Source organism: Montipora capricornis, chromosome 4 (assembly GCF_036669925.1).
Source record: "Montipora capricornis isolate CH-2021 chromosome 4, ASM3666992v2, whole genome shotgun sequence".
Classification (NCBI taxonomy): domain Eukaryota; kingdom Metazoa; phylum Cnidaria; class Anthozoa; order Scleractinia; family Acroporidae; genus Montipora; species Montipora capricornis.
In genome coordinates this window covers 48,120,412-48,148,136 of record NC_090886.1, presented here as the reverse complement: position 1 = coordinate 48,148,136, position 27,725 = coordinate 48,120,412, and the positions used below count along the sequence as shown (strand labels likewise).

At 39.4% G+C, this 27,725-nt stretch overlaps 1 protein-coding gene across 2 annotated transcripts; it reads left to right on the top strand.

Annotated features, from left to right (window-relative positions):
* Positions 1-424: 424 nt before the first annotated feature.
* LOC138047207 (MAM and LDL-receptor class A domain-containing protein 1-like) lies at positions 425-24,805 on the top strand. 2 transcript variants are annotated; one of them, XM_068893949.1, is made up of 16 exons: positions 425-798; positions 5,281-5,418; positions 5,884-6,134; positions 7,547-7,700; positions 8,647-8,781; positions 11,855-12,102; positions 12,659-12,779; positions 13,086-13,214; positions 13,631-13,884; positions 15,946-16,108; positions 17,287-17,415; positions 18,185-18,432; positions 19,151-19,286; positions 20,882-21,013; positions 21,825-22,081; positions 22,845-24,805. In XM_068893949.1, exons 1-16 carry the CDS (start codon positions 642-644, stop codon positions 22,974-22,976), a joined length of 2,784 nt encoding a protein of 927 aa, XP_068750050.1. In that variant the 5' UTR covers positions 425-641; the 3' UTR covers positions 22,977-24,805. The 2 variants fall into 2 exon arrangements, with proteins under 2 accessions (XP_068750050.1, XP_068750051.1); XM_068893950.1 differs by having other exon boundaries at positions 532-798; positions 5,962-6,134.
* The last annotated feature ends 2,920 nt before the right edge of the window (positions 24,806-27,725 follow it).

Here is a 27,725-nt window from a genome sequence, read left to right as displayed (position 1 = left end):
AGTAATCAAAATAGTTTGACCTCAAGTCATTATTAGCAGTTTTAAACAGCTGTTGGGAATCTGATTGACACTTTCCAAATAGGATTAATGAGAAATACAGAGGTCACTAAATGCAAAACTAACGCAAAGCCTGTTATGGCTACAATCGGGCATTTAGCCTTAAATTTCTATATCTCAAGTTCCGACTAGCCATTCTGCAAGCTCTTGTTTGTGTTTCCTTTTCACCCAAAGGTTTTAAATCATATCGAATTACATACACAAGCTTGGGTACCTGATAAACAAAAGGACACATCACTCATAAGTGTTTGCACCTTATGGCCCCCTCATTTGTCAACGGTAATATTAATTTACAATAATTCCTTTAAGGTCAAAGCAGGAGACAGAACACGAGTAATTTGTTTCCCATTTTCCCGCGTAGTTTTGCAAGGAGTTGCACCTCGTTCTGGAGTTATTGCTGATTGTCGCTGTGCCTCACGGTTGTGCAATCGACATCGTTATTTACTTATTTGCCAAATTAACATATTTGTCATTCCTGGCAAGTCAACAGACTTACTAAGAACATTGACGGAAACTATATGACAGGAAAAGATTGACATTAACTATTGTTTATTCCACACTCGTTGCGCTTATCGAGGATCACTATGAATGTCGTGTCGTGCAAGATGACTTTGTTTGCAATCGGTATTGTCCTTGCTGTAAGCCAGAGACTGTCAGGCCTTACCACACTCAAGACTGTCAATGCCACAAGTCCTAATGCAAACACAACGGACATTCAAGTGGCTAGGGAAGTCACCATTTGTGAGTACCTTTATGCGCACTAAGAGATCATGTGCTTCATAAGTTCGTCATAGATTTCATGTTACTTTCGTGAGAGGCTTGCAACATCACGAAATATTATAACACCAGAAAAACGTGATTTAGCCCTCCTAAAGCGTTTAGTTTAGTCCTTATGCACGTGCTACTATCTTGATAAAACTCCCCGCCACAAAATCCACGCACTTACATAAAAAGTAATTATCATCAACGATTAACTGTGACAAACTTAAGATAGTTGAGTTGGTTAATTTGGGCTTCCTTGGTCACTTTATAACATCTGAGTTTAAAGCACCGGGATTTTCTATTCAGCGTTTCAACGTGGAAGATTTGAAATTTTAAGTAATTTTTATTTTTAAAAGGAAGAAACATCACAATTGCTTCATTTAATTATGCCATACCATAAACAACAACAACAACATCAACAACAAAAAATTAAAATGTCACGGCTGGAATGAGAAGCACTTCTATACAAGTCTTGATTTAAGAGTCAATTCAAACTTGCAATTCAAAAGTTCAATTCGGCAATTGAAACCTACATGCCATTCAAACTTTCAATTCGCAAATATTCAATTGAATTGAAGGTTTGAATTACCGAAATGAATGTTTGAAATTGCTGAATTTCCAATCTGAGGGCGGTTTGAATAGCTAAATTGAATGTTTGATTTGCCGAATACATGTTTGAATTTTGTCACTAAAAACGGGCCATATGTTAAACGGGCACTGTGAAGAAATCAAATCATATTAAATCAACTCATATCCAATAGTTGGTTGCTTGTTTTGAGGAGAGGGGAGTACCCAGAGACACTGAAACTTCTCGGAGCAGAGTAGAGAACGAACAAACTCGACCCACATGTGACGTTAAATTTGGGAATCGAATTCGGGCCATATTGGTGGGAAGCGAGGGCTCTCGCCACTGCGGCATTCTTGTTTCAGGATTGATTCAATTAGAACGGATTTAGTACATCCATTTTTTTTGGCTGGCCTTAAATATTCACCTGACCTTCTGTTGATCGTCATTAGTTAAGTTAAAACCAATTTAAGCGCATCTGTAATTCAAATCGAACGGGCATAAGTTTCCAATGTCATCAGGCTTTTTATGATTGTGCTCCATTTGGAATACCCAGGAACTCTTGTAACGGCATCGTTTAAAGAACAAGGCATATAACAATACACCCTATCCATTAGCAAATAAGTGGCCGGGTACATTTCAGTAGTTTAGCTCTTTCTTTAAGTACCCTTTACAGTAGCCATAGAGCACCGTCCGTGTATCTTTAATTAGGATTCATTTTACCACTCAGTCTTTCCGAGACAAGTCAATTTATTATTTGTCTTCTTTTGGTTATTGCTTTTTAGGAGTTAAACGTCTTTTTGATTAATTATCGAGTCCCAAATTCAAACCGGTATAGTGTTACCACAGACGTAAGATGAAAGATCCCGGACGTTTTAATCAGTACCTTCATTTTTAATTTAGTTCGTTCATTGAAGTTTTTGCAAGAAATCACGCACGAAGCATCTCTTGCTGAAACTTGCTTTCTTCACCCCATCACCTATACATCATTTAACCACTAGAGCGGTTTTCAACTGAGTGTCGAAAGTAATTAGCAAATTGCTTTGGTTTTGCATTACTTTACTCAGTGATTGGTTCAAAGTTCTCGCGCCACTTTTTTAACCAATCAGAAGTGAAACCAAAACCAATCGTGGCTCGCGCGTGCACATTTTCCCGCGCTTTCTGTCGGCTACGTGCAAGTACTTCGAGTTTTGATTGGTTTACTGGATTGTCTCTGTCCTTTTTGATTGGCCAAAGTAATTACTTTGTATAAACTCTTGTTCTTAGGCCATCGTAGCTTGATTAAGAAAATAACACAAACAGCGGTGATAATATATATAGTTTTCAAAATTGTAACGGTCACTTTTGAAAATGTGTGTTGATTAGCATACGAAACGTCAAGTTTTATAATTACTTTGGTTTTGGTTTTACGACACTCGATTGAAACTCGCTCTAAAACATTTGTAAAACTAACAATCCTGACCGAGTTAAGGAACGGCCTGTCCCAAAACCAACGCTTAACCCGCGGATGAACGGATTTTCCATCATAGAGAGTGAACTGTGCAGGGTCCCGTTTCTATGACCACCCCCAAACCTCTTTGGGCAAGAAACGTTATTTCTGAACTTGTCAACGGCTTGGTTTAAAACGTTGGTCTTTTCTATTGTATGTTTTCAATACCACAGGAAAATCCCGCGTATAAGAACCTAGTGGAGTAAGAACCTACAGCCTGAAATTTGTCATTTAGACAGCTTTTCTTATAAGAACCAATTGGGCTTGAAATTTCGCAAGGGTTCTTATTTGGTTGGCATGTAATGAGTTATGGAATGAGGAATAAGGCTGAAGGCTTGGCAGTGATTTATACTGTTCGAGATAAAAGTGTACTCCTCCACTGCAAACTTTACTTTCAAGAAAAGGATATTTACCACTCTTTCCATTTTTCAATGTCACTGTTTCATAGTGTTTAGTAGTTTTTCTAAAATCTTAGTAATTTTCTCATCACACACGTTACACCTATGTTATACAACTGTATTTAAAATTTCACAACCTTGCACCACTCAGACTCTTTGAAAAAGTAAGAACCTATTTAAGAACTTAAACAGGCTTATTTTGTCTTATGCATCAAATATGTAAGAACCTATTCACGTTGAGCTTGAAAATAGTAGGTTTTTATACGCGGGGTTTTACTGTAGCAAAATGAGAGTGAAAATTGGTCAAAACCTCAAGACCTCTCCTTTCCGAAGATACAAAGGGAAATGTGACACCCGAAATGGGCCCTTCGTTTCAACCTGAGACTTCATTAAGCATGTTCGTTTTAAAGAAACGAGAGCCGGTATATATCAAGAAGCTTGTTATTTTTAATAGAATTCGCCTGTTACACTGAGCTTCTATCTTCCTTTTGGACTTTCTCGACTTACTCTTTTTTTATAAGCACCTCTTTTACAAGATGGTTGAGGCTGAGATTAACCAGACTTAACGTTACCAATCGTGGTTTTCCAATTGCATGACACACTGAAGAACATCTTAGCTTTTAGTCGAACTTAGTATACCGCACGACTTTAAAAACATGTTAACAACGTTTTCAGGCTCAAAACGTTCCCCATGATTGGACGTTCTTACAAAAAAGAGCTTATATCTTTTCTTAAAGCTTTTAAACTCAGTTTAAAAATTATGTTTTATTCGCGGCTAATCCGTTGTGATGATCCAGTAATACTGTCGTTCGGAGCTCAAATGTACAGTCGTTTCAGTGATGGCTCTCTCCAGTTTATAATCAATGTCAATGTAAATAATATTATTCCCTTTGGACGAGTGTCTTTGATGGAAACTGAAACGAGTGTGAAAAGTCCAGCAACGTTACAGTAGAACTGAGGGAAAAGAGCGTGTATTCTCTCGCTTTGCACGTTTTCTACATCGCCCGCGCGTCATCTTTTTGACTTCGGTACTTGCTACTCAGATTATTCAGACACTTTTTTCTGGATGGAGGTGCGATCAAAATTACCTTAGAGATTTCGGTCATTGGATTGTTTTTTCTCTCGGGGAGAATTATCCGTCGTTAAGCTTCAAAAAGCAGCGAAAATCCATTTCGAAGCGTGCTTTTTTCTCTCCTCTTCACAACTACTGGGATTTGGGCCTGCGCAGACTGCATTCATTTGCACGGCCAGCTTCCGCGACACCAGAGTACTGCTACTGTTAGGCCCGATTTACACGATACGATTTTGTCGCATGCGACAAGCTCACGACAGGCCTGCGACATGACTTACGATTGCCGCAGCGTTTTAAAACCTGTTTTAAAATGCTACGACATTTTTTCTGACGTACACAACAATCTTAAATCATATCGTGGGCCTGTCGTAAGCCGTTGTCGCATGCGACAAAGTCGTACCGTGTAAATCGGCCCTTAAGAGGATTAGGTACAACAATGAGTTAGCCGATTAGGTCAATTTTCTAATTTCACGAATCGTAATTTGTTTACAACATGGTTAGTATTTGTCGACTCAGTTGAGAAGTGAATTTGGCTCGAATGAGACGCTTCGCGTAGTTCATTATGTAAACCGCGGATGTCACTATCGCATAATCCTGGGAATATCTGCCAGTCTTATAGTAGGTATTCAACCAACCTCTAGAGACACCAATAACAATAGAGAAATGTACGACTTCTGGTGCACGAAAAAAGAAGGTAATCAGTAATGAGAGATCTCTTATTTTTCGTCCACCAACATGGCGGCAATGACGTCACGTCACGTCAAAACCTATTCCGAACTCACCCCAGCTAAGCTCAGCTTACAGAGTCTTACATTATGGTAAATACTATCCACAGCAAGAAGATAAACAATCTTCGTTGGCTGACCCACTTTGTTATTTTACAGTTGTCACATACACAGCCCCGCGTAAAAAGGATCTTTCCCTTTGAATTTTACAGTGCCGGGTGGATGCAATTTCGATGTGGATTTCTGCGATTGGACAAATGAAACCACAGACGATGATTTCGATTGGATAAGAAGAGCTGGCAGAACTCCAAGCAGCAAGACTGGTCCAAACGAAGACCGAACAGGAAAAGGTACACGCATGGGTACATAGTCATTGCCTTATGATGGCGTTTCGTGGTTCAGGATCAAGGACGTAGCTAGGGAGGGGTCCTTGGGTGCCCGTGAACCTCCCTTTGTAAGGCTTTTTTTTAAGCAAACAACCTACAATATTCAGGTGGTGAAAACGCCACAATCTGGTGAGTACCCTCTGTTTGACACAGGGTGACCCCCACCCCTTGAAAAGTCCTGGCTACGTCCGTGAGGATCAAAAGGGAAAGCTCCATTCAGTTGTTTTTGTTTTAAAATAACCTCTTCAATTGTGTAATAATTCACTAATCAGATCTTTAAAAACGTTTAAAGAACACAACGTTCTATGAAGTTTTTGAAATAGATTATATAATTCCATAGCACTAACCAAGTCATTAAGTCATTAAAACCTTCGTAAGAAGAGAGACAAATTTGGATCCTTTAATTTACAATAAAAAATTCTCTCCGAGGATACTATGCTTACATCGAGACATCTTGGCCGCGAGGTTCTGGTGAAACAGCTCGAATGATTGGCGGCCCTTTTTCAGGCATACGGTGCATGCGATTTTTCTATCACATGTACGGAAGGGATATTGCGGACCTACAAATTTACGTGCGAGAGCTCAACAATGGAATGGAGAACTATGTATGGGGACGGTACAAGAACCAAGGAAATGCCTGGAGACATAGCAACACAACGGTGTTTGGCAAGAACTATACAGTAAGTACAAACGTCCAGGCCACAACTTTTGGATAACACTCTCTAGTGAATGAATCACCAGTGGAGAATCAATTAGGTTGGAGAGCTCCTTTACGTGGAATAGCGCCATAATGAGATTTACGTTACAAATTGACCCTTTAATCAAAACCTTAACTAGAACCCTTAAGGGTATAAAGTGCAGGTTGCAGGAAGCAGATCACAGTTTTGCAATAACCAAACCTTAAAAAAAATGCTAACCTTAGGCTTAAACTTTATCCAAGGCATAGTTTTAGGTATAATCAACGATGAAATGATATATGAAATGGGTCATTCCTCACGGGAACATTTGAACCCACAAATGACCAGCTCCCAACGTCAGGGGCTTCATAGCTCAGTTGATTACAGCGTCGCACCGGTATCGCGAGGTCACGGGTTCAAACCCCGTTGAAGTCTTGAATTTTTCAGGCTTCTTTACGCAATTGCAAAAATTGCCTTCATAACTGCGAGGATTATAGCTTCACTTGATTTAGGCATAATGTTAGTCATTAGCAAAGGATAGGGTTGGTTCATGTATAGTGAAACAATGACTTGCAGCCTGCAACTTGCAGTTTACTCCCTCCAACCGAAATCACTTATTAAACTGATGTCTGCTTACTTCAAGGTCAGTTGCCTGCAGCTACGCTTAAAACAATTACAATTAGACACCTAATTACACCGACAAGCATTGTTAATTCGTTGCCCACAGTTTTTCCCTCTTTTTCGTGGCATTCATGCTCAACTTTGTTCATAAATGCAAATCGCTTTCAATATGCGTCACAAAGTGTCCCCTTGCTCCACTCCTCAACTTGAACATCAATCGTTTCTAGCAATACAGGCAAACTACCACACAAAGTGTGCACTTCTCGAGTAAAGACAAAAAGATGCATTTACCGGAACCTAAAAATAACGCCAGTACTCACCTCGTTGTTGGAAACAGATAGCAAATATTTAAACTTCACGGGATACTTCGTTTTGGATACCAAAACTGGGTGTGCATATAATTTCTTTCATTTCTAGATAGAAGTGTAAAGAACGCATATGCGATTGTCATCCGTCTGTAGAGTGGTTTCCAATTGCTACGCTTCAGGTCAAGTCTGCACGCTTCGCGTTACAATCTTGTGCCATTTTGCGCATGCTCCGCAAGTTACATAAGAGTTGATCATTTCAAATTCTCAAATTCTGATTGGTTCTTCGGCTATTTGTGACTGATTTCGATTGGTCAGGACAATTACATGGGTTTTGGTTCTAGAAAGTCATATCATAGCTGAAATTAGACCACCCCACCCCTTCCTTCTTCGCCCCCGCTTTTCTAATGCAGACAAAGACTTCTTTGTTGTGTTCTCGCCTTTATCTAATCATACATGTTTTAAACTGATTGGAAGCACTTTTCATAGGTCATTTTCTCAGCGAGGGTTGGCAAATCGTATCAGGGTGATATCGCAGTGGATGACATAACCTTTGTCAACGGAACTTGTGATGGAAAAGACCTCAACTACCTCGCTAGACTTCAAAACATGAAAGTTCATCATGAAATAAAGGGAGAGCCAGGTAACTATGAACTAAATTTGGCATAGCTTTTCTTTTCTTTTTTTTTTTTTTCAGTAATAAGCCTGTTTTGCCGTTGAGTGTCGAACGTAATAACGCGGATTCTTTAACTGGCTTAAATTCTCGTGCACGTTTCTCATCACTGGGCCAGTCAGAAGCAAAACCAAAGGCAATCTCGAAATGCAATTCTACGCTTTGGGACTGTTTTAAAATATCTGCGTAACGTTTTCAGCCAATCACTTGCGAGCACGAGTTTTCCTGGGCTCGACGTTAGCACCGCGCAATTTCTGCGACTTCTGATTGGTTCAAATGATTTACTCACTAATGAACTGGCCAAGAAGTAGCAGAAACTAGGTTTTCGTTGGAACGTTCTGTGCTTTCAATGGGTAATATTGCCTAAGGCTTTCCTTTCAGGTCAAAACCATAATTTTCGGTAATTTCCAAGCCATTTAATATATTTTCGAGTTTCCTTTTTTGTACTTAACCATCTAATTTATCAATCGACTGAAAGTAAGATGAAGCTGAAACTCCGTTCTTGCCTAGATAGCTTTTTTTCCACTATCAAAATACTGGAAAGATTATCTCTGAAAACTTCACTTAAATCAATTTTCTGGGGTTACATGCCCTCACACCCCCCACAGTAGCTCTCAGTTTTGACCTTTTATGGTGGAAACGTTGGCGCGCCCGATACTTTCATGAACAGATTCGCTACATGGGAAAATCAAACTTCCTGGAAAGCTACCAAAACACTGTCCATTGTACATTTGTGAAGTTCTCAACTCCTTGGTCTGACACGCAGAATAAATGATAGATAGGTCTTTTTTAAAAAATAAATAAAGTTTAAAAAAATAATGATAGCACAAACCAAGCCTGAATAGTTACTTCAAACCTGCATTTGTCACCAGTATCGCAAGTTGAAACGTTTGTCTAAAGCTCTTCTTACATTTAGGAACCTGCAATTTTGACGGAGGGTTCTGTGAATGGATCAACTTACCCCTTGGGGATGAATTTGACTGGACACTAAATAGCGGAAGCACAGGAACGTTGAACACTGGACCGTCAGAGGATCACACCGGATATAAAGGTCTGATATTGCAAGTACTATAGCTTATCAAATGGTACTCCGTGTTGTACGTCTTGAGTCATCTTGTCCTTAATTCAGCCGGTGAAGTAGTGATCTGTAGGTTGGGACCTCACATCTGAGGCAACTAAACGTTTCGGCCCGGATTAACCCGCCTGCAAGCATCACATTTCAACAAAAACTGTTCTAGAAGTGTAGAGAGATATTTGACACCAAAACTAATTTAATTACCTGGCTCTCACGAGTTCTTAAGTACACAGTGTCGTAAAGTCACAGGTTAGGCTCTTGTTAAGAGCACTCGGGATTTTTTTTCAAGAATTCCCGAGTTACCGTCGGAAAATATATCTCTTCATTGATCTCGTATTTCCAACGAACACATTGATCACTTCCACCAGCTTTCTAACACTAAAAAGTAGGGTTTAAATGAGTACCGAACACTTTCTTTCAGAGGCAAAGGCCACCAAAAACCAGCACAATTCAGATAAAGTCTGTTTGGTAAACCCAGAAGTACGGTAACCAATGAAAAAGGGAATATCAATGGTGTACCATTCGAGGGTGCAACCAGCTTACCCAACTGGTATATTATCCGTTTCATCTCTCAGGGGGCACCCAACGGAACGTTTCGTTAAATTATCTGTTTGGAAGGCCTTTAATCACCTAGGATTTTCTTTAGGAAATTTTCACATCGAACGTTCGTGATCTGAAAAAGGTAATGCCTGTTTCTTTCTGATCGATAAAAGTATCCTTGTGAGTACCGAAAAAAGGCCAGCGTATAGGATTATAGAATACCTATAAGATCTTTGTAAAGTAGACAAAATGCCTTAGTAAATTCGAAAAGCTTCAAGTTTCCCTAGAATAACCGAACAGAAAAACATTTCATAGCGCAGCCTAAAACGAACCAACAAAGCTTTATAAGCACTCTGAAGAGCTTGAAAGCAATTGACAGAAAACCGTCGCTGGGTGCCCCTAGTCTTCTAGATTTACAGCTTGATTTCATGACTTTAAAGATAAGTTGGGCTCAGGTTTTCGAAAAATCAGTCGGTTTCAACAACAGCACGGAAAATTTGGTTTAATCAAACGAATTTGTGAAAGCAAATTAATCACCCATCGTAAGAACGAGTTGTGAGATATCGTTTCGAGTGTTTAAGCCCTTCGTCAACCCGCGCCGCTGACGAATGCCTGGGGTTAGAATTCGCCCCACCATTCATCAGAGCAACAGTTCCTTTGAGCACTATATTAACCTGGAGGGTATTGTGTGGTTTAATTTTGTTTCTGGCTCATTTTTTTTTTTCAAACCAGCTTAAATTTTAAAACTGTTTTCTTAATTAACTGTCTAAAAAAAGGGATTTTTCTTTTTTGGGGGGTGTAGTTAGAAAACAGGGGCTTGGATTTTTTTAGGTGGTCTAAAAAGAACTAGGCATCTTTTCGTCCCTTCTACTCACCTACCCCTCCCTGATCTTCTCCAGTACCTACATCCTACCCCACTCTTCCTTCACAAATCTGGGCGCTTAGACTTAAATACTGCTTCTCCGCGCTATTTGAAATGGGTGCACCCCACTCTTCCTTCACAAATCTGGGCGCTTAGACTTAAATACTGCTTCTCCGCGCTATTTGAAATGGGTGCTTTATAGACTGAAACACTGTTTATCAGCGCTATTTGTAGTTTATAGGCAGTCTGCAGTTGTCATACACCTCCTGAAATGCTAACTGTTTCAAGTAAGTGCGTAAACCTAATCGAGAGCTTAACCCTGATCACTAAGCAGAGCATTTAACCCTAAACATCATTAATTATTATTGTCTTCGATAGCATCAGAGACAACAATCCATCATAACAATCTTAAAATGATTTCTCTAGTTTATTTTATACATACTCCATAAAATTAATTACAGAAAGAAATCCAAATATTTTAAAAATGGACAGTGTTCTAAAAAATTAAACCAGTTTAGAAAATTTAAACTGGTTTGAAAAAAAAATGAACTTTTCAAACCCAAAACAAAATTAAACCACAACAGACGTTCCCTTTTATTAAATTTTCGACCACGGATATGGAGTTTCTTCAAGCTTTTTGACTGGTTCACTCAATCTTGGTTATCAGCTCATATACCGTATGACCAAATATGGAAACTGATTTAGGCAAGTGTTGCCAAGCTGAAAAAAGTGTGCGGGAAGCAAAATTTCCAAGGACAAAACATCTGACACATTCAGAATTAGATTAAATTTGAATTGATAAAACAATTATTCCATTCGCGCTTGTTGGATATGAGACTGGCTATATCCAATTCACATCCAACGCGTGCTCATGGAATTTGGGAGCTTTAGCAACGACGACGGGAACGGCAACGAGAATGTCATCTAAAAATATATATTAGGGAGCTTACGAAACGACGACGCCGACGGCAACGACGACGCTACAAAACAATAGGTTTAGTGAGCCAAAACAATGGCTCTGCACGCTCTGCACGTGCGTTTTACATTTTCGTACATTTCTTTGCCGTCATCTCCAAAATGACGACGTGAAATGACCGAATTCAAGGTTCTGTGGAGGACGTTAGCACATGACGATGAATTTTCAGTTCTCTCTCTACGCTTCCAACCCACTCATACCAGTTTAATTCTTCGACATTTACTGCACATTTTAACGCGAAACGACCTGAAATAGTTTCGTAGTGATATGAATAACGCCAACTTGTACTTTTAAATGAAGTCCTCGTTTCGTAAGCTCCCTATTCTCATTATTTTTTTGTAATCATTTTACGACTATTCCAAGTTTTTTAATATGACAAAGGTGTGGCAATTCCTCAGGAATGAAATCGTTATGAGCGGCGCTTAATTTAGGGGAGAAACTAAAATTTATCCTCAAGTGCTGGCGTTCTTCATAAAACCTCAAATTTAGCTGTTTCACGTTGACGACGCAAAGAAATGAACAAAAGTGAAAAAAACACGTGCAGGGCGTGCAAAGCCATTGTTTTTGCCCACTAAATATGCAAATTCGTGACGTTCTCGTTGCCATCCCCGTTGTCCTTGCTAAAACATCTCTATTAAGTAGAGCGGTTTTCCCCCATTTATGTTCGTTAGGAGGATACATCTACACGGAAGCCTCTGAGCCTCAAATGCGAGGACACAAAGCTCTGCTTATGGGACCACGCGTATGTGGTAGTATGTGCTTACAGTTTTATTATACTATGTATGGACGGTACATGGGATATTTAAATGTGTACAAAAGAGAAGGAATGAAGAATGACGATCTCATATGGACATTGTCAGGAAACCAGGGCACGGAGTGGCACGAAGCGTTAGTTGATATTGGAGGGGCTTGTTATCAGGTAAGAATAAGAAATGTTACTTAAATAAATATCAGTCTTCTGTCTGGCAAGTAGGGCTGAGATTTGTATTTTTGCGCTGGATTCAAAGCCCCTGCAATTTTGATCGATCGTGATTGGTCGGAATGATGCAAAATCTGCAAAGAGTGATAAAACTCCATCATCGAATTTAACGGGGAAGCTTTGATGCAAGCCACCGCCTGCAACTAAGCTTACACAAAATTGTTGAGACAATTCAACCTCAAACACCTTAACGCACGCGCACTACCTAACCACGAAAACCCACTCCCTACCCCCACCCTCACCTCGTTATTACCATACGGAAAACATTGTTTCAATCAAAGAGGGGCAACACATTGGCCTATACTCTGAGGAAAAAGTTTACTGTATAGGCATCTTGTATGACAAGGTTAAATGGCACCGCGTTTAAGAGACATTTGGTATCGTCTTTACATAAAACGGCGAATGGAAAACGGCGAGCTACTCCTTTTCCTTTCAGGTAAACGCAATGCTTAATTCAGAGCATGTATATCAAAGAGATTTTGCTATCAATTTACAGATAATATTCGAGGGTATCACTGGTTCGTCCTATCAGTCTGATATTGCGATAGACGACATCTACTTTGGTAAGGGAACATGCTGCCAACTGAGACATAGAACATTTGACGCAGCTCGAGTTGGTGAGTTAAATTTCTTTCATGAACAGAAAACGAAAAAAAAAAAAAAGAACTTGTAATCCTAAATCAGGTTAACGTAATAGTTCAGTGTGCGGACAGGCACAAAAGTTGACAGTCTGCTCAGCATTTATAGGGCAACATTCCTAGTAATTCGACTTCATTAATACACATTTGACTCGTAGGTAATCTCTGCCACCTTCTGAAGAATCTTTGATGGAACAAAAGGCATATCCTTCTGGTAGATCTTTCCTGATGGTAGACTTCAATGCCTTATATTTTAAAGCTAAATAAACAAATTTTCCTTTTTAGGAAACTGCAGTTTCGAACGAGGATTTTGTGAATGGATAAACGACCAAAACGATAATTTCGACTGGCAGCTTATAGAAGGAGCGACGCCTAGTGAGCAAACTGGACCAACGGCTGGCTACATGGGATTGGGTCTGTTATTTTATATAATGGTTTTTTTCTCGCAAAACTTCCATGGTTTGTTTTGACAACTATCTCTGTTCATTAGATTATCCTAAAATTCTTTCAGCTTGGCAGAAAATATTACATGCCATCCGAAAGAGGTCTTAGGATTACGAAGATTTGATAAAAGATGGCTCAGAAGAAATATAACTTTCTCAACTTGGTAACTTTTCTGTTCCCGGCAAATTTTTCGTTCCATACGTCCCAATATATAACGAGCCTTAAAATGAAAAGCGCTAAAAGAAGCAGAAAGCGCTGAAGGAGCTGTCTTTTAACAATCCGTCCATTCTTTTAATATTTGAGTAAAAATGTGGCTCGCTCACTTTTTATCACTTGGCCTTTTACGCCGGTTACCAAGCTGACGCGTCTTTTTTGTTTTTTCACAGGTCAGTACCTCTATGTAGAATCTTCGGAGCCTCGCCGTTTCGGTGACAAGGCCGTACTAGTCAGTGGTGTACTTAAAGGCCTACAGTGCATGAGCTTCATGTACTATATGCATGGACAGGACATGGGTTCTCTATCTGTTTATCGCTTTGGTGATGGAGTTATGAGGAGTCGATTATGGCATCGCCGCGGTGAACAAGGCAACTTGTGGCACGAAGCACGAATTACCCTTTCTTGTAATTCAAATTCCTATCAGGTTGGCCCACAAAATATTTATTGTTTACTTATCGTTGGCCTCATCCTTGTAAAGGTCAGCAGGGAGATATACCACGGCGAAGCCGACAAAAGCGGCCCCCGGAAATAAATCCTTCCTAAGTCATTTGCAATATTTCCACCTCGTTTACGTCGCACAATGTTAGTACGATTGTTGGTACGATTGTTTTCAAAGCAAAACTAGACAATGAAAGACTCACGTTGGGGTTAAAACTTTAAATTTGGTGACTTCACGTCTTCGTTATGCAGATTACCACAAAATATGTTAACATGCGCACGTGCAGCACAATTATTTTTCCTCTTCAACCAATGATATCATTGTTTTGTGGCATTGCTGTTACCGTCGTCTTCCTTCTTTAATAATAATAATAATAATAATAATAATAATATTTATTATTATTATTATTATTATTATTATTATTATTATTATTATTATTATTTATTTCATTCAACTTGCAATATTTTACAATAAGCTTATTAGCATTGAAACAGAAAAAATATTTTATTTGGCCGCCATTATGAAAGAGGTCTATTGCGAGTTCAAGATTAGCTCGTGCTACGTGAATAAATTATTTATTTTTTAGGTTAGTCATATTGGCAAAATGATAAGCGGGTATATATTTTTTATGAACGAAATGATACATGAAATGAATCATGTATTGAACTGTGGATATGAAATCAAGTGAAGCTATTATCCTCGCAGTTGTGAACGCAATTGCTAAGAGAAGCCTGAAAAATTCAAGACTTCAACGGGATTTGAACCCGTGATCTCTCGTTGCCGGTGGGAGGCTCTAACCAACTGAGCTATGAAGCCACTGATGTTGGAAGCTGGTCATTTGTGGGTTCATATGTTTCCGTGATGAATAAATCAATGAACGAAATGACATATGAAATGAATCATATATTGAACTGCGGATATAAAATCACAGTTGCGTAGAGAAGCCTGAAAAATTCAGGACTTCAAAGGGGTTCAGGAACCGTGACGTCGCGATTCGAAGTTCAATAAATGATAAATTTCATACATCATTTCGTTGATTGATTCATTCATCACGGGAACATATGAACCCACAAATTACGAGCTTCCGACATCAGTGGCTTCAGAGCTCAGTTGGTTAGAGCGTCGCACCGGCACCGTGAGGTCACGGGTTCAGGCCCCGTTAAAGTCCTGAATTTTTCAGTCTTCTTTATAGAAATGGAGTTCACAACTGCGAGGATCATAGCTTCTCTTGATTATATTTTTTATGATGTGGGGCCATGATTAGACTTTCAAGTCTTCTCGGATAAGGCTATAAACCTTCGGTTACTTAACAATTATTCTACGAGGGCGCTCTGGATACGAAGTGATGGTTTTGGTTATAATCATTTCATATCCAGCAAGCCCGAGTAGGATAAATGTTTTATTAAAAACTCCATGATGTTCTCGTGGGTAGTATTGTCGGCTAAAGCATCGATTTATGCTTTGGTCAATTCCGGTGCAAAACGGCTTTTGTCGACCATTTTTTCCCAGGGCTGGAAAATTGTTTTCAGTTCGCTTTATTGCTGACGCGTTCCTTGACCATATTAGGTACAGCAGGTATATTTAACAATTATTCCATGAGCGCGCGTTGGATATGAGATGATAGATAGCCAACGAGGTGCGTAGCGCCGAGTTGGCTATAATCATCTCATATCCAACAATCGCGAGTGGAATAATTGTTTTATTAAAAACGCCCCCAAAATATAGAAAACTAGACTACAATAAAAATAAAAAGGTCCAAAAATCACGAATATGCTTGCCGTGTTTGTAGATCATGGTATAATGGCTCATAACCCATGATGGCTTAGCCAATCAAAACTCTCGAATTGTATTATCCAATGATTCAGTTTTTAATAAAAACTGATAACCTGTGTCCGGCGAGTCAATGAAAATGCTTGAAATCTGATATCCATAGTTCCGTTTTTAATAATACGTGTTACCCTCATAAAATACTTCACAGATGGCATTCTTCGGCATGAATAACGTTAAACGATTGTTAATCAACGGTCTGCATGTTTCGATTCCAAGTTGCAGATAGAAGCTGTAATAGGTGTGTGGAGGAGTGACATCGCTATTGACAACATCAAGTTCATGAAAGGCACATGTCCAGCTTTTGCGCCCACCACTCCTCGTACAACAACCCGGATGAGAACAACAAAGGCCACTATACCACCTCATCTACTCACAGAAAGTAAGAAAATCACGGTTGGGTTTTTTTATGTTGGTTGTAAATGATGGTGAAAACTGATTTCCGGTCTGACAGGAAACATACTCGTTGTCGCTAATTTCCCTTTCGTAAACAAGCGATGCTATTTTTGACAGTCGCTGCCATAACCAAGCCTCTATATTCGGTTAGCTTTCAATACACCTTATTCCGAAATGGCCGCCATTTTAGTATTCTTTTGTTTCCATGCAAATTGGCCCTTATGACCTCGCTTTCAAACGTAAAATTCAAAAGAATATTTAACTTTGAACGAGGCCATAAGGGCCAATTTACATGGAAACAAAAGAATTCCAAAATGGCGGCCATTTTGGAATAAGGTTGTATAAATTGTTAGGATTAGCTTCATTTAAACACTTTAAAATCACCAATTTGAGGTCGTTGTTTCGGTAGTGCAGGGGCTAAGTCCATTTTCTCTTAAGCCATTGAGCCGAGTTCGACATCGACCAATTAACGTAAAATTCAAAAGAATATTTAACCTTGAACGAGGTCATAAGGGCCAATTTACATGGAAACAAAATAATTCTAAAATGGCGGCCATTTTGGAATAAGGTTGTATAAATTGTTAGGATTAGCTTCATTTAAACACTTTAAAATCACCAATTTGAGGTCGTTGTTTCGGTAGTGCAGGGGCTAAGTCCATTTTCTCTTAAGCCATTGAGCCGAGTTCGACATCGACCAATTAACGTAAAATTCAAAAGAATATTTAACCTTGAACGAGGTCATAAGGGCCAATTTACATGGAAACAAAATAATTCTAAAATGGTGTGGTGGCCATTTTGGAATAAGGTGTATAAATTATTAGGATTAGCTTTATTCAAACACTTTAAGAAGTGCCACTATGATCAAATTTTTACGTCTTGATTTTTTAGGCGTATCACAAAGAATTCTATGAAAGAATGAAAATACCGTTTACCGTTTGCAAATACCTGCGTGCGCACCCCCTTCACCCTCCCCCTAGATCCGCCCCTGAGTCCGCCACAGACAACAAATTTTAAAAATATATTTTAAAATTGGCATTAGAAAATAATGGGAAATATCCTCAATAAAACATCCATGCCTTAGAATAAGAAATGGAGGATACTATTAACTGATCTTCAGGCTCTGGCAATGATCACATCTTCTAATTTGTTTTTGTGACGTCTTAGACGATTGCTCCTTCGCTGGCAGTTTCTGTTCGTGGGTAAACGACAACACAGATGACTTTGATTGGCTGCTTCACGGTAATGCAACAACGTCCCGGAAGACTGGGCCTTATACCGATGCGGGCGGAGATGGTAAGGAGTGTTTGATTAACAACAGCTTTTATTTCAACACGATGGTGATTAAAGCGTTGCCGCTTAATTATGGGGTCGTGCATTTAAACTAACTAAAACTTATGGACTAAAAATATATTAAAATCGTCTTAATAATATAGAAAATTGTTATCATTATTGTGGGGTATTTTTTGTGGAGATTCCGCTCGAAAGTCTAAATTACGTAATTTGTCGCATTTGGAGGCCATTCTAGTATAGTTCTTGACGTTGGATGTCTTTGCGAGATCCCGAGTGAGGAGATTCCACACAATAGAAGCTCTGAATGCTATTGAATGTTTCATAAAATATGTGTTAAAGTGGGGCACTATTACCGTGTTCGTAGTACGTAATTATAAATGATGGATAGGAGAAGTCTTCTTAGTTAAAATATGAACCACAGAGGGAGGGGTACAATTATGTAAAATCTTGTATGCTAATGTTGCCAACTTGACTTTGTACATAAAGTGTAAGGAATCCCATTTGGCAGTCTTAAGTACTTCTGTGGTGGGCGTATCTCGCGTAATGCCGTATATTAACTTAGCAGCTCTACAGTGTAGAGATTCCAGGGCAAGGAACCCGTCCTTATTAGTGAAACGTCCCCATATCGGCAACGCATAGGAAACAGAGGGTAAGATTATCTTAAAATATAAGCCATTGAGTTGTATTTTTTATGTCCTGATTCATCTTACGCCCTTCTAACTTTAGAGTCCTTTTGCACACTTTCATTTATAATCATGTCAATGATTTTTAGGAGGATATATTTACTTAGAGGCTTCACTGCATACGTCTGGCCAAAGAACAAGACTACTCAGTGGCTATATGGCTGGAACACAGTGTCTGAGCTTCAAATATCACATGATGGGACCAGGTACTGGTTCCCTCATAATCAATCAACTGAATAGAGGGGCTTCATTACCAAGAGTGGTTTGGTCTAAAAAAGGACATCAAGGGGAGGACTGGATAAAGGCACGATTTAATTTATTTGGAAAGTTATATACGGTAAGAGAATGCCAACGAATAGAGAGGCAATAAAGAATGAATCAACCGTGATCACCAAATACTAGTTAGCATATCACGGGGAGCATGAGAGAGCACAATTAAATCACCGCGATCGTCAGGATTACGGGCAAGGCACAAAAACACAGAAAGACTTGGAACTTTAATTTGAAAGCGAAGATATGTCTCTCCCCGTTTTTTGCGCATACTCATGAAACTTCATTTTCACCCCCCGCCACCGTAACGCCTGGTACCAGGTATAATTGATTGATATCATTCGTTCTGTCTAACATTGCGTGACGCAGGCCAAACATTTTATTTCCCTTAGGGCCGATTTACAAGGTACGATTTTGGCGCATGCGACACGCTCACGACATGCCTTTGACATGACTTACGATTGTCGTAGCGTTTTATAACATGTTTTAAAATGCTACAACATTTTTTTCTGACGTACACAACAATCGTAAACGAGTTGTTAGCGTGTGGTAAGCTTGTCGCATGCGACAAAAATCGTACCGTGTAAATCGGCCCTTGAGTTTCAGACACCGAGAACTTGGTGGGCCGCATTCCATCGCAGGTCGAGACTTCTGGGTTATGGGTTCTGGCAACGGCAATTTTAAAGTTATGAAGGACGATCCTGTAGAAGAGATAAAATTAAACTTTTACTTTTTCCATTTCAGTTTATTAAACAGTTCGTGGCTTGAATATCGTCTTTTCTTAGATTTCTATCGAAGGTGTGCGTGGTAGGTCATTTGCTGGGGACATTGCAGTGGATTCTGTAGTTTTTACAACAGGAAGGTGTTCAATTATGGACCCCAGCGTGGAGGAGATCCAAGCCAACAGCCATTTTGTTCTAGGTGAGTGAGTCGCCCCGAAAGTTAAGGAATAAATACTTTGGTGCAAATCATGCAGAAAGAAGGAACCGGTAAGCTTGGGACTGACCTTAGTCTATGCAAATTATACTAGAGATAGGCTGTGAAGTGTTTTGCGCAATGGAATTGTTGCATTTGCACTGAGACGATCATGGAACTGGAAAGGAGGCTGATGCGGGGGAATCTTTTCAGATGCAAATGATTTTCCACGTACGAGCCTTGATCGCACGCCGCTAGTTCCAGTCTAACCGTGGATCTTGAGGTCCAATGTTGAGTACGACTCGGAATTTATACGTATAAATGATGTTTAGAAAGTTTCCAAAGTTGGGCTACCGATAGCCTTTAGGAGAGGAACAGGCGTAGCTTAGAGTAGTGCGCGGCTTTCGAAGCAAGAGGTCCCCGGATCGATCCTTGGTGACTTTAAAGTCTGTTTCGACTTACCTTTGATCCGTGTAGCTATAGCTTTAACTACCCGTAAAATGGAGCATTGACAGAGGGAGGGGGGGAAAGGGCGCAGCGTCGTCTTCCATTGATACCAGCCTCCTAGCTGAAGGAACTACCGACGTTAAATAAAAGTGACTTTACCTTCAATTTGAAAATTTTCAAAACGTCACAATTACACATATAAACTGTGATTTGTTTTAAGAAATGTAGTCCAACTAGGAAAACGTTCATCGCATTTTCAATGCATCTATTTTTACTATCATCTGTTATCATCCATTTTGCTTCAGATTTTGCCCAACGTTTTTTGTTAAAATAGCAAAACCACTGCCGGACACTTTTGTTTTAATTTCGATGCTCTTAGACCTACGCACAAGGATGCCCTAGTAACTTAATTGGGACTCTACGGAATACAATTTTTAACATTATTATACATTGAACTCACTATCTCTTTTCTGATTGGCCGAAAGCGTACAGTGAATTTTCGAAATCAACGCCCGTGACGTCATAACTGCAGATTATATAGTTATCATGTCAAGGTCACTCAAGGTCACGGGTTATCATGTCATGTATGACCGCAGTGCATGATTACTAAGGGCAAAAAAACAAAAACAAAAAAAAACAAAAAAAAAAGGGTAATCATGTCAAGTTCGCGCGCTTTGTGTTGCTTGCCGTCCGTGAAGAAGCAAAAAAATGACTTCCAGGTTTGTTTTCTTCAGTTACTTATTTATTGCTATTTACTTTCTCATCAAGCTTTTTTCACATATTGTCTAATGCTTAAAATTTTTTGTCAATCGAATTATGTACCGCTGATTTGTATATGTTTACTCGTTGACAAATAAATTACCAGTTCCACTCACTGTCGTGACCATTTTTTTTCGTACAATGTATAATAAAACAATCATTAGATTCGGCTTTTGTGATATCCATAATAATCAATGTCTCGGTAAGGGTTATCAGCCTAAGCCTTCGGCTTCGGCTGATAACCCTTACCTCGACCTTGATTATTCTGGATATCTCAAAAACCTCATCCAATAATTGTAAAAAAATTGCGCTGCTTTCTTCCAATCAGAATCGCGTAATGCGGTTGAGTAATGTGATTACAAGGTCAAGTAATTCACGGTGTCATCATATTCCAGGAATCTGCTCTTTTGACAAAGGTCTCTGTCGATGGAGAAATGAAAAGAGCGACGACCAGTTTGATTGGACAATAAGAGAGGGAGAAACGCCCTCGAAAAATACAGGACCAAAAACAGGATTTGGAGGCTCAGGTACCTTATGTTCAAACATGATGTTTTCATTTCCACGGTTCTAAAAAAATGAGAACTGCTGCCTAAATAACAGCAAATTAGAATCGTAGATACAAACGTGGAGACGTCCAATTATTTGTGCACTCTCAGTGTGAATAGACCTTTTTACCGATAAGGCGTCCATTTTGATTTCTGTTTGTTTGAGAGACATGATGGGATGCTCAGGGGGCAAATTAGTACGCATTTTCGCCCTGAGAATCCCGTAATAGTTATTTGAAACAATGAATTCAAAATGGCCGACGTATCACTCACGTGATCAGTAACCTTATTTTTCTGAATTCCCGGAGGATTCGTTGGGGAGACCAACATGACCACCGTTCCATTGTTTAGGAACACCAACATGGCCGCCGTGACGTCACGTGAAAACACTCCATTGCCTGTTTTAGGCTATCATGAACAGACTTGTTATCTGGCCCTCTTAGTTCTCATTAAATCATTACATCGATTACTTTTGTTTGTTTGTTTTTTAATGAATCTTGATGCAGTAAAACTGAAGTGTTGTGACTTTAGCTCTGGCCTCATTGATAAATTTGGCTTTTTTTGGAATCAACTGTTTTCGTTGGTGTATTCAGTGGATTCGTTGAAAATTCTTACATGGTAATAGGCCACTTTCGTATTCTAACGGTTGGGTTGGATCGAGCATGGAATGGAGGCTAATGCAGGGGAATTTTTCAAATGCAAATTGTTTTCCGCGCATTAGCCTCCATTTCATGCTAGATCCAGGCTAACCGTGAGTATACGAAACTGGCCTATTGCTCATTCCTTTACTCAGGCAAATACGCTTTCATCGAAGCGTCTGTTCCTCGCAGGGAAGGAGATAAGGCCATCTTATTCATATACGGGTCTGGTCAAAACTGCTGCTTGTCATTCGCTTATCACATGCGGGGCTCAGGTGTCGGAAGCTTGGCTGTTTATCAGCAGGAACTTGGTAGGGGGCTTCTACCTGCTTTGTTATGGATCAGGAGCAGAAACCAAGGGGGTCAATGGAAAGAGGCAGAAGTCGATATCAAGGGATATCACCAGTATAAGGTAAATTGCATCGTCATAATATTTCTAGTCCAGAAAACTGTAAATTACAACTGGGACCTATGCATTTGCTGGGGTCTGGTCGAAACGTCCATCTTCCTGAAGGTGAGGACTACTACCAACTGGAGCCCGTTTCTCGAAAGTCCCGAAGACTTTTCGGGTCCGAAAAGCCTTTTGTGAAACTGCCAACCGCTTGTTTTGGAAAGCCAGTTTTTTAGCATGTTTTCAAGGTAACTAAAGGAAACATGACTGTGAAGTTTGACAACTTAAACCCTCTCTGTTCTCGAGATACAAAGGGAATTGTGACACCCGAAAATGGCCCGTTAAGTTCGGGACTTTCGAGAAACGGGCCCCTGGGTTTCAAGAAATTGACGACTAGTATACGTACCTTGAGGGCGTCTCCTTAATGAGATTCAACTCAATAGTGAGAATAACGCGAGTATTCAGTCCCTTTTCGTCGAAGAGGTATAGCCTTGGAGATAAAAATGCACCCATTCACTATTGTGTATCCTGAGAAGACGGATGGTTCTAGAAACAAACTCACGCGCACATTCCCTTCACTGAATATCACGAATTCACAGCACAAGATCACGCTTATAAATTGATCAGTGTAGGGGTATCACAACGCCGGGGTACCGGTTTCCCTGTTCAAAGCCAGCTGCGTTTACTTACAAATTTAATTAGCGTACAGTTGCAAGGTACTTCATGATCAAATACGTTGCCCTTACAGTCGCGTCTGACTGTCAAAGTTACTTTTGTTTTTCAGTTGACCATCGAGGCTGTCAGAGGTTCGGATTTCAGGGGAGACATTGCTATCGACCAGATTGCTTTCAGGAAAGGTGTTTGTGGACAAACTAACAAACGAAAACGGCATCATTTAATGGCGTTCCGAAATTAGAGATGACTCAGTGGGAAAATTAAACGTGCATCTAAGCAGTGTTAACAAAGAAACATATTTATGAAAACTCTTTATGTACATAACTTCAATATGCAGATAAACATGATGATAATGATAAGAAGGAGAGGGAGAAGGAGGAATACGAAAATGCTGAAGACGATAAAATTTTCAACAAATCAAAACTGCACTACTTTTACCGCGGACTGAAAAGTGAACGAATTTATTTGCTTACTTCTTGAAGTCCACAGAAGCTGAACATGCTAAACAGTTAGGTATATCTGCAAAGACGGGACCAAGCAAGGGTCAAAATCACGATAATTTCATTCGTTATTCGTTGTGCAACAAGAGTCATATCCAGACTTTAATTTTGGACTGCAAAGACTAGATGCTGAATTTCTCGTGTTCTTGAGAATTATAAGTAGAAGACGTTGTTCATTGATGAATTTCAACTCTTTTTTTTTTCGTTAACGAACAATTCGCTTATACTGCTCTTGCAAAACTATCCTGTATTATCTTAGAGCGTTTCTGGACAATCCCCTGAATAATTGACAGAGCGTCATTAATTTTTTTTATCGAACTACTCAAATTGTTTGAAATTAACGATTTGACATTTGTCATATTTTCTCATACCTCCTCGCTCATGGACATCCACAGTGATTGATTCCCAATTCTAGAAAGTTCCTTGCACCCATAGTATTTCCGCTAGTGTGCCCTCCTCGGAGGTCAAAAAATTCTAGTCTCATGCAATCCATTTACGTCCAACAATGCAAGTACTTTGATGACAGCCAAGCTAAGCTTGATAAGCGTCACAAAGTGTGTGCCCTTGCTCTCCTCCGTAGAGCGCTCTAAGGAATAGGGACAATAAACGTCGAAGTGTCAGCTAATAAACTCTAGATCTGCTCCTCAAGTGCAGATAAATTTATCCTAACTTACCAATAATGCTTACCCGAACACTTATGTTATCGTTGCAAATAAGTTGCAAAATGGATGGGGTTTACGAGACAATTTGTGTTGGATATCAAAATTTGGCAAATATCTGCATTTCGGGAAACAAGTGGACCCATATTACAAGTGGTCAAGCCAGTCAATTTGTGGTTGGCTCCAACAGATTTCGAGAAATCGTAGACAGTAATGAAAATTCCACCTGAACATCTTTTGAATGGTTGTACTTGAAATAAAAGAAGGCGTTTGGAAAAAACGATTTACACTCGGCAAACGTAAGGTAGAAAGTTTTTGTCATGCCAAATTTAAAAGAAAAAGAAAGTTTGACTGTGGCTCATTTTTTGCCGGGTAAGAAACTGTAGATACTATGGAACTTCTCAAAAGATGGAGAAAAGCAAGAATAAGAGAATTTTTGTGTTCGTATGACAGGAGGTAACCCGCCGCTTGCTGTTTGCCGTTTTACTTATTACAAACGCGATACTAAATTTCTCCACTATTTGTGACTTAAAGCAACAAACACACTCTCTAGCAAAATTATTTCCTTTAAAATTGGAACTTTCTTTCGATCCGCAACATTGTGAAGTCCTTAATAGCATGCAAACTTACATGGATACCTATTAAACCCCTTTTCAATTATAATACCTCCCGTTTAGTGTTACATCGAAGAGGGGCGTCTGCGGCGGGGAATCAGGGTTTGAGGCAAATGTTCTTCATTAACTTGTTAGCGAAATTTTAATTACATACAACCGTCGATAGTTATCTCACTCTCTGGCGAAAGAAGACAAGCATTCCATTCATAGCAAGCCCACAGTCTTCATCGTAATTAACTGACTTTCCCGCGATACTGTGCTTCTCGTTAAACAGCGATTAAACCTTATTTGTTCACCATTCGTTTTGTTTGAGTTGCTTGAAAGAGACTGGGTGGTAATTTTTCATGAAGCTATCAGCAATTTGATCTCAAATTTATTGAACAGTAAAAGTGGACCAGAGGGGTTTTTAATCAGCTGTTTTAACTTGTACAGTTATCTTTCTTTTAATTAAAAAATTAGTTAATGAGCAAACCATTATTTGGCCATAAGAAAGTATCCTAAATTTTTATCGGCTAGACTTCATCGAGATAGTCAAAGACAAAAAAAACGGTGAGGAAAATGGAACAAGAGTCTATTTTAGAAATATTGATCGTCTTGCTTGAGTCGCCAACTCGTTATTGACTCAAACGTTCAAAGAAAATAAACTTTCCGATGGACCATAATGATAAGTACAATTTTTGACCAAATATTGTTGCGCAAGTTAGCAAGTCATCGTACCAATGCCGATAACCGTAAAAGACGCTTCTCTAACAATCTAACAAATAACAAAAAGTTAACGCATCTTATAAGAATCGTGATTAAAGAAAGAGGATATTTTCCTGATGGGGTTTTAACTCAGTATGGATTACATGTCAACACAACGAACAACAAAACTAGAAACATACAGTTTGGCTTATAAACTAGACTAGATATCAATTTAAGGTGTCATATGAGCTTGACAAGCTTTTACATCAAAGAAAAAACCTCCAGGTCAGACGGCGTTGATTTTAACCATATGAATGGTGAACTACTCTTATAGCGTCCCAATGTATCCTGTTAGAGATTGCCCCCTTCTCTAGCCACCTTAAGCTTTCCTAAAACTCTATCCTTATGTGCCAACAGAGGAAAAGCAACCTCCTTGAGATGGCTCACAGCTGTCTTGTTAAAACAAATGTAATTACCCCCACAACGGATTGAAACTTGCGACTGCTCAGAAGGGGAGCCTAATTCAGAAACCATAAACTTTTCCAAACGATCCCTTTGGAAAAATTCTCGTGAAATAATCAGACTCAGAACAAAGAACATCCATTGTTTACCCCCTTTTTTCCCAGTGATAGGGTAGGCTTTGAAATTGTGATACAGCATATCACGAATTAGTTTTTAATTTTATAGAAAAAAATGAGTGGAATTTTTGCAGTTATGCCCGTGTGGGCATGACGAGCTCCAACTACAGAAGCAGCTTTTCGATTGAGTTTTGCGTTGTGCGTGATCCAGTCACAACAAACCGTGGTTATGAAGTGTGGGCCAAGTATGTCCACTTATGGTCGTTGCGCATAGAACAATAATTGAACACAAACTCTCAGATGTAGGGTGTGGCTATTATCCACATCGCCATGTGTGTTTTATTACTTTCCTCAGGCATGTAATTGTCAAAGCGACCTTTTTGATGGGTCTTGAAGTTTTAATCCTATAACGACAATCGTCGCGGTTAGTTTGTGGATTTATTTCAGATATCAGGCACGAAATGAAGATTCGAGCAGTGCTCCGGCACTCAGCACATTTAACACAACCTACATTTACTTGGAACCCAAAAATCCCCTTGAGATGAATTTAAAGGTGTTTCTTGTACGTGTCAGGAAGAAGGAGATCTAATATATTTAGTTCAATAGCAAACGGATATAATCTGATATAACTACAAAGTAATTAGCTCTACCGGATTGAGATCCATTTCCAAAATCTGGAACTTTCTTTTAATTGTCTGAGCTTATGCAAGTGCTAAAAGCCTTTAAAGAAAATACCACACATTGCAAGCCCTTTATTTTCCTGGGAAGCAAGGTTAGTCATTTTTACCAAAAGGTTTGGGACATGGATAAGGATCGAGTGAAGTTCTCTCAAACACAGCACACGTTGTTTAATTAAGTCATCGTGTACACTTCGTAGTGGTTTGACGTTTCCTCAAAACACTTGAATTAAAAGCTAGGCATCACAATTTTTTTTGCTTTTTACATAGTCGAAACGTGACCGCCTTCAAAATTTAAGAACGCTCCCAGCGTTTCACGGAAAAGGGTGCTTTTCCAAGTACAAGTACTTGTTTCCGCCGAAGACAAGGAAAAACAGTTATCAGCCGACAAAAGTTGAACTGTGCGAAAAGGTTGCGTGTGTCGGCTGATCTCTGTTTATGCGGGCAGTCTGATCCATATGTCATCATAAATCGGCGATGAAATATCATTGCGCTTGGCAAGGAAAGAGTCACAAAACATTGAAAAAGAATCGGAGGGGGGGAGGGGGGGCATGCTCGCTGTCTCTCTTTGGGGTGTAATACATTTCGGATTTTGGTCTCACTTAGGGTGTTCTGGCAAAACGCCATCATATGTAGCCGTGAAGGTCTCGTTTAGGGTTGCTCACGAAAAAATATAAAAATAATAGTTAATAAGTTTTAGCGATCAAAAGAAGCCTAGGCCATGCCCACATTGGTGTCTCTTAGGAATTTAATTCAAAATTTCCGACCAGCATCTCTGCAGCTTCATATGCAAAGTATCCCCCCCTTCCCCCGCCCTTGGGAAAACAATGCAAGTACAGCACTGGGATATGCGAGCAAAAACAGTTAGCACCGAAATATAGTCATATTTAAAAAAGCCAAATAAAAATACCGCATACTGTATGTAATAGAATAAAAATGCACTGGCGAGAGAAACGAGATTACACGCTGATCTTCCAGACTATAGAGTCAAGTACTTAATTTCATAATAAACATATGTACAATCAAAGACAAAGCGTACTAAATGAATGATTGGATAACATAGAAAGGAAATCAATTACCACTATAACAAAGAAAAAATACACTGAAACAAAGAGCAATACATAAACATTCAAAAGACCGTATTAAAATGAAGGAAGGTGGAAAAAACTTATGTCGAGACCATATGCCTCTGGCAAAAATCTGCAAATGAATTTAAAGGTTATCCGAAGCAAGTTATAAGTTTAAATCACAAACAATGCCAAAAATGTCCAAGCCAAA

Coding starts and splice junctions, on each gene's coding strand:
- LOC138047207 (XM_068893949.1), top strand. CDS start 642: ATGAATGTCGTGTCGTGCAAGATGACTTTGTTTGCAATCGGTATTGTC. Junction 799..5,280: donor GGCTAGGGAAGTCACCATTT/GTGAGTACCTTT, acceptor TGAATTTTACAG/TGCCGGGTGGATGCAATTTC. Junction 19,287..20,881: donor CAACAGCCATTTTGTTCTAG/GTGAGTGAGTCG, acceptor ATCATATTCCAG/GAATCTGCTCTTTTGACAAA.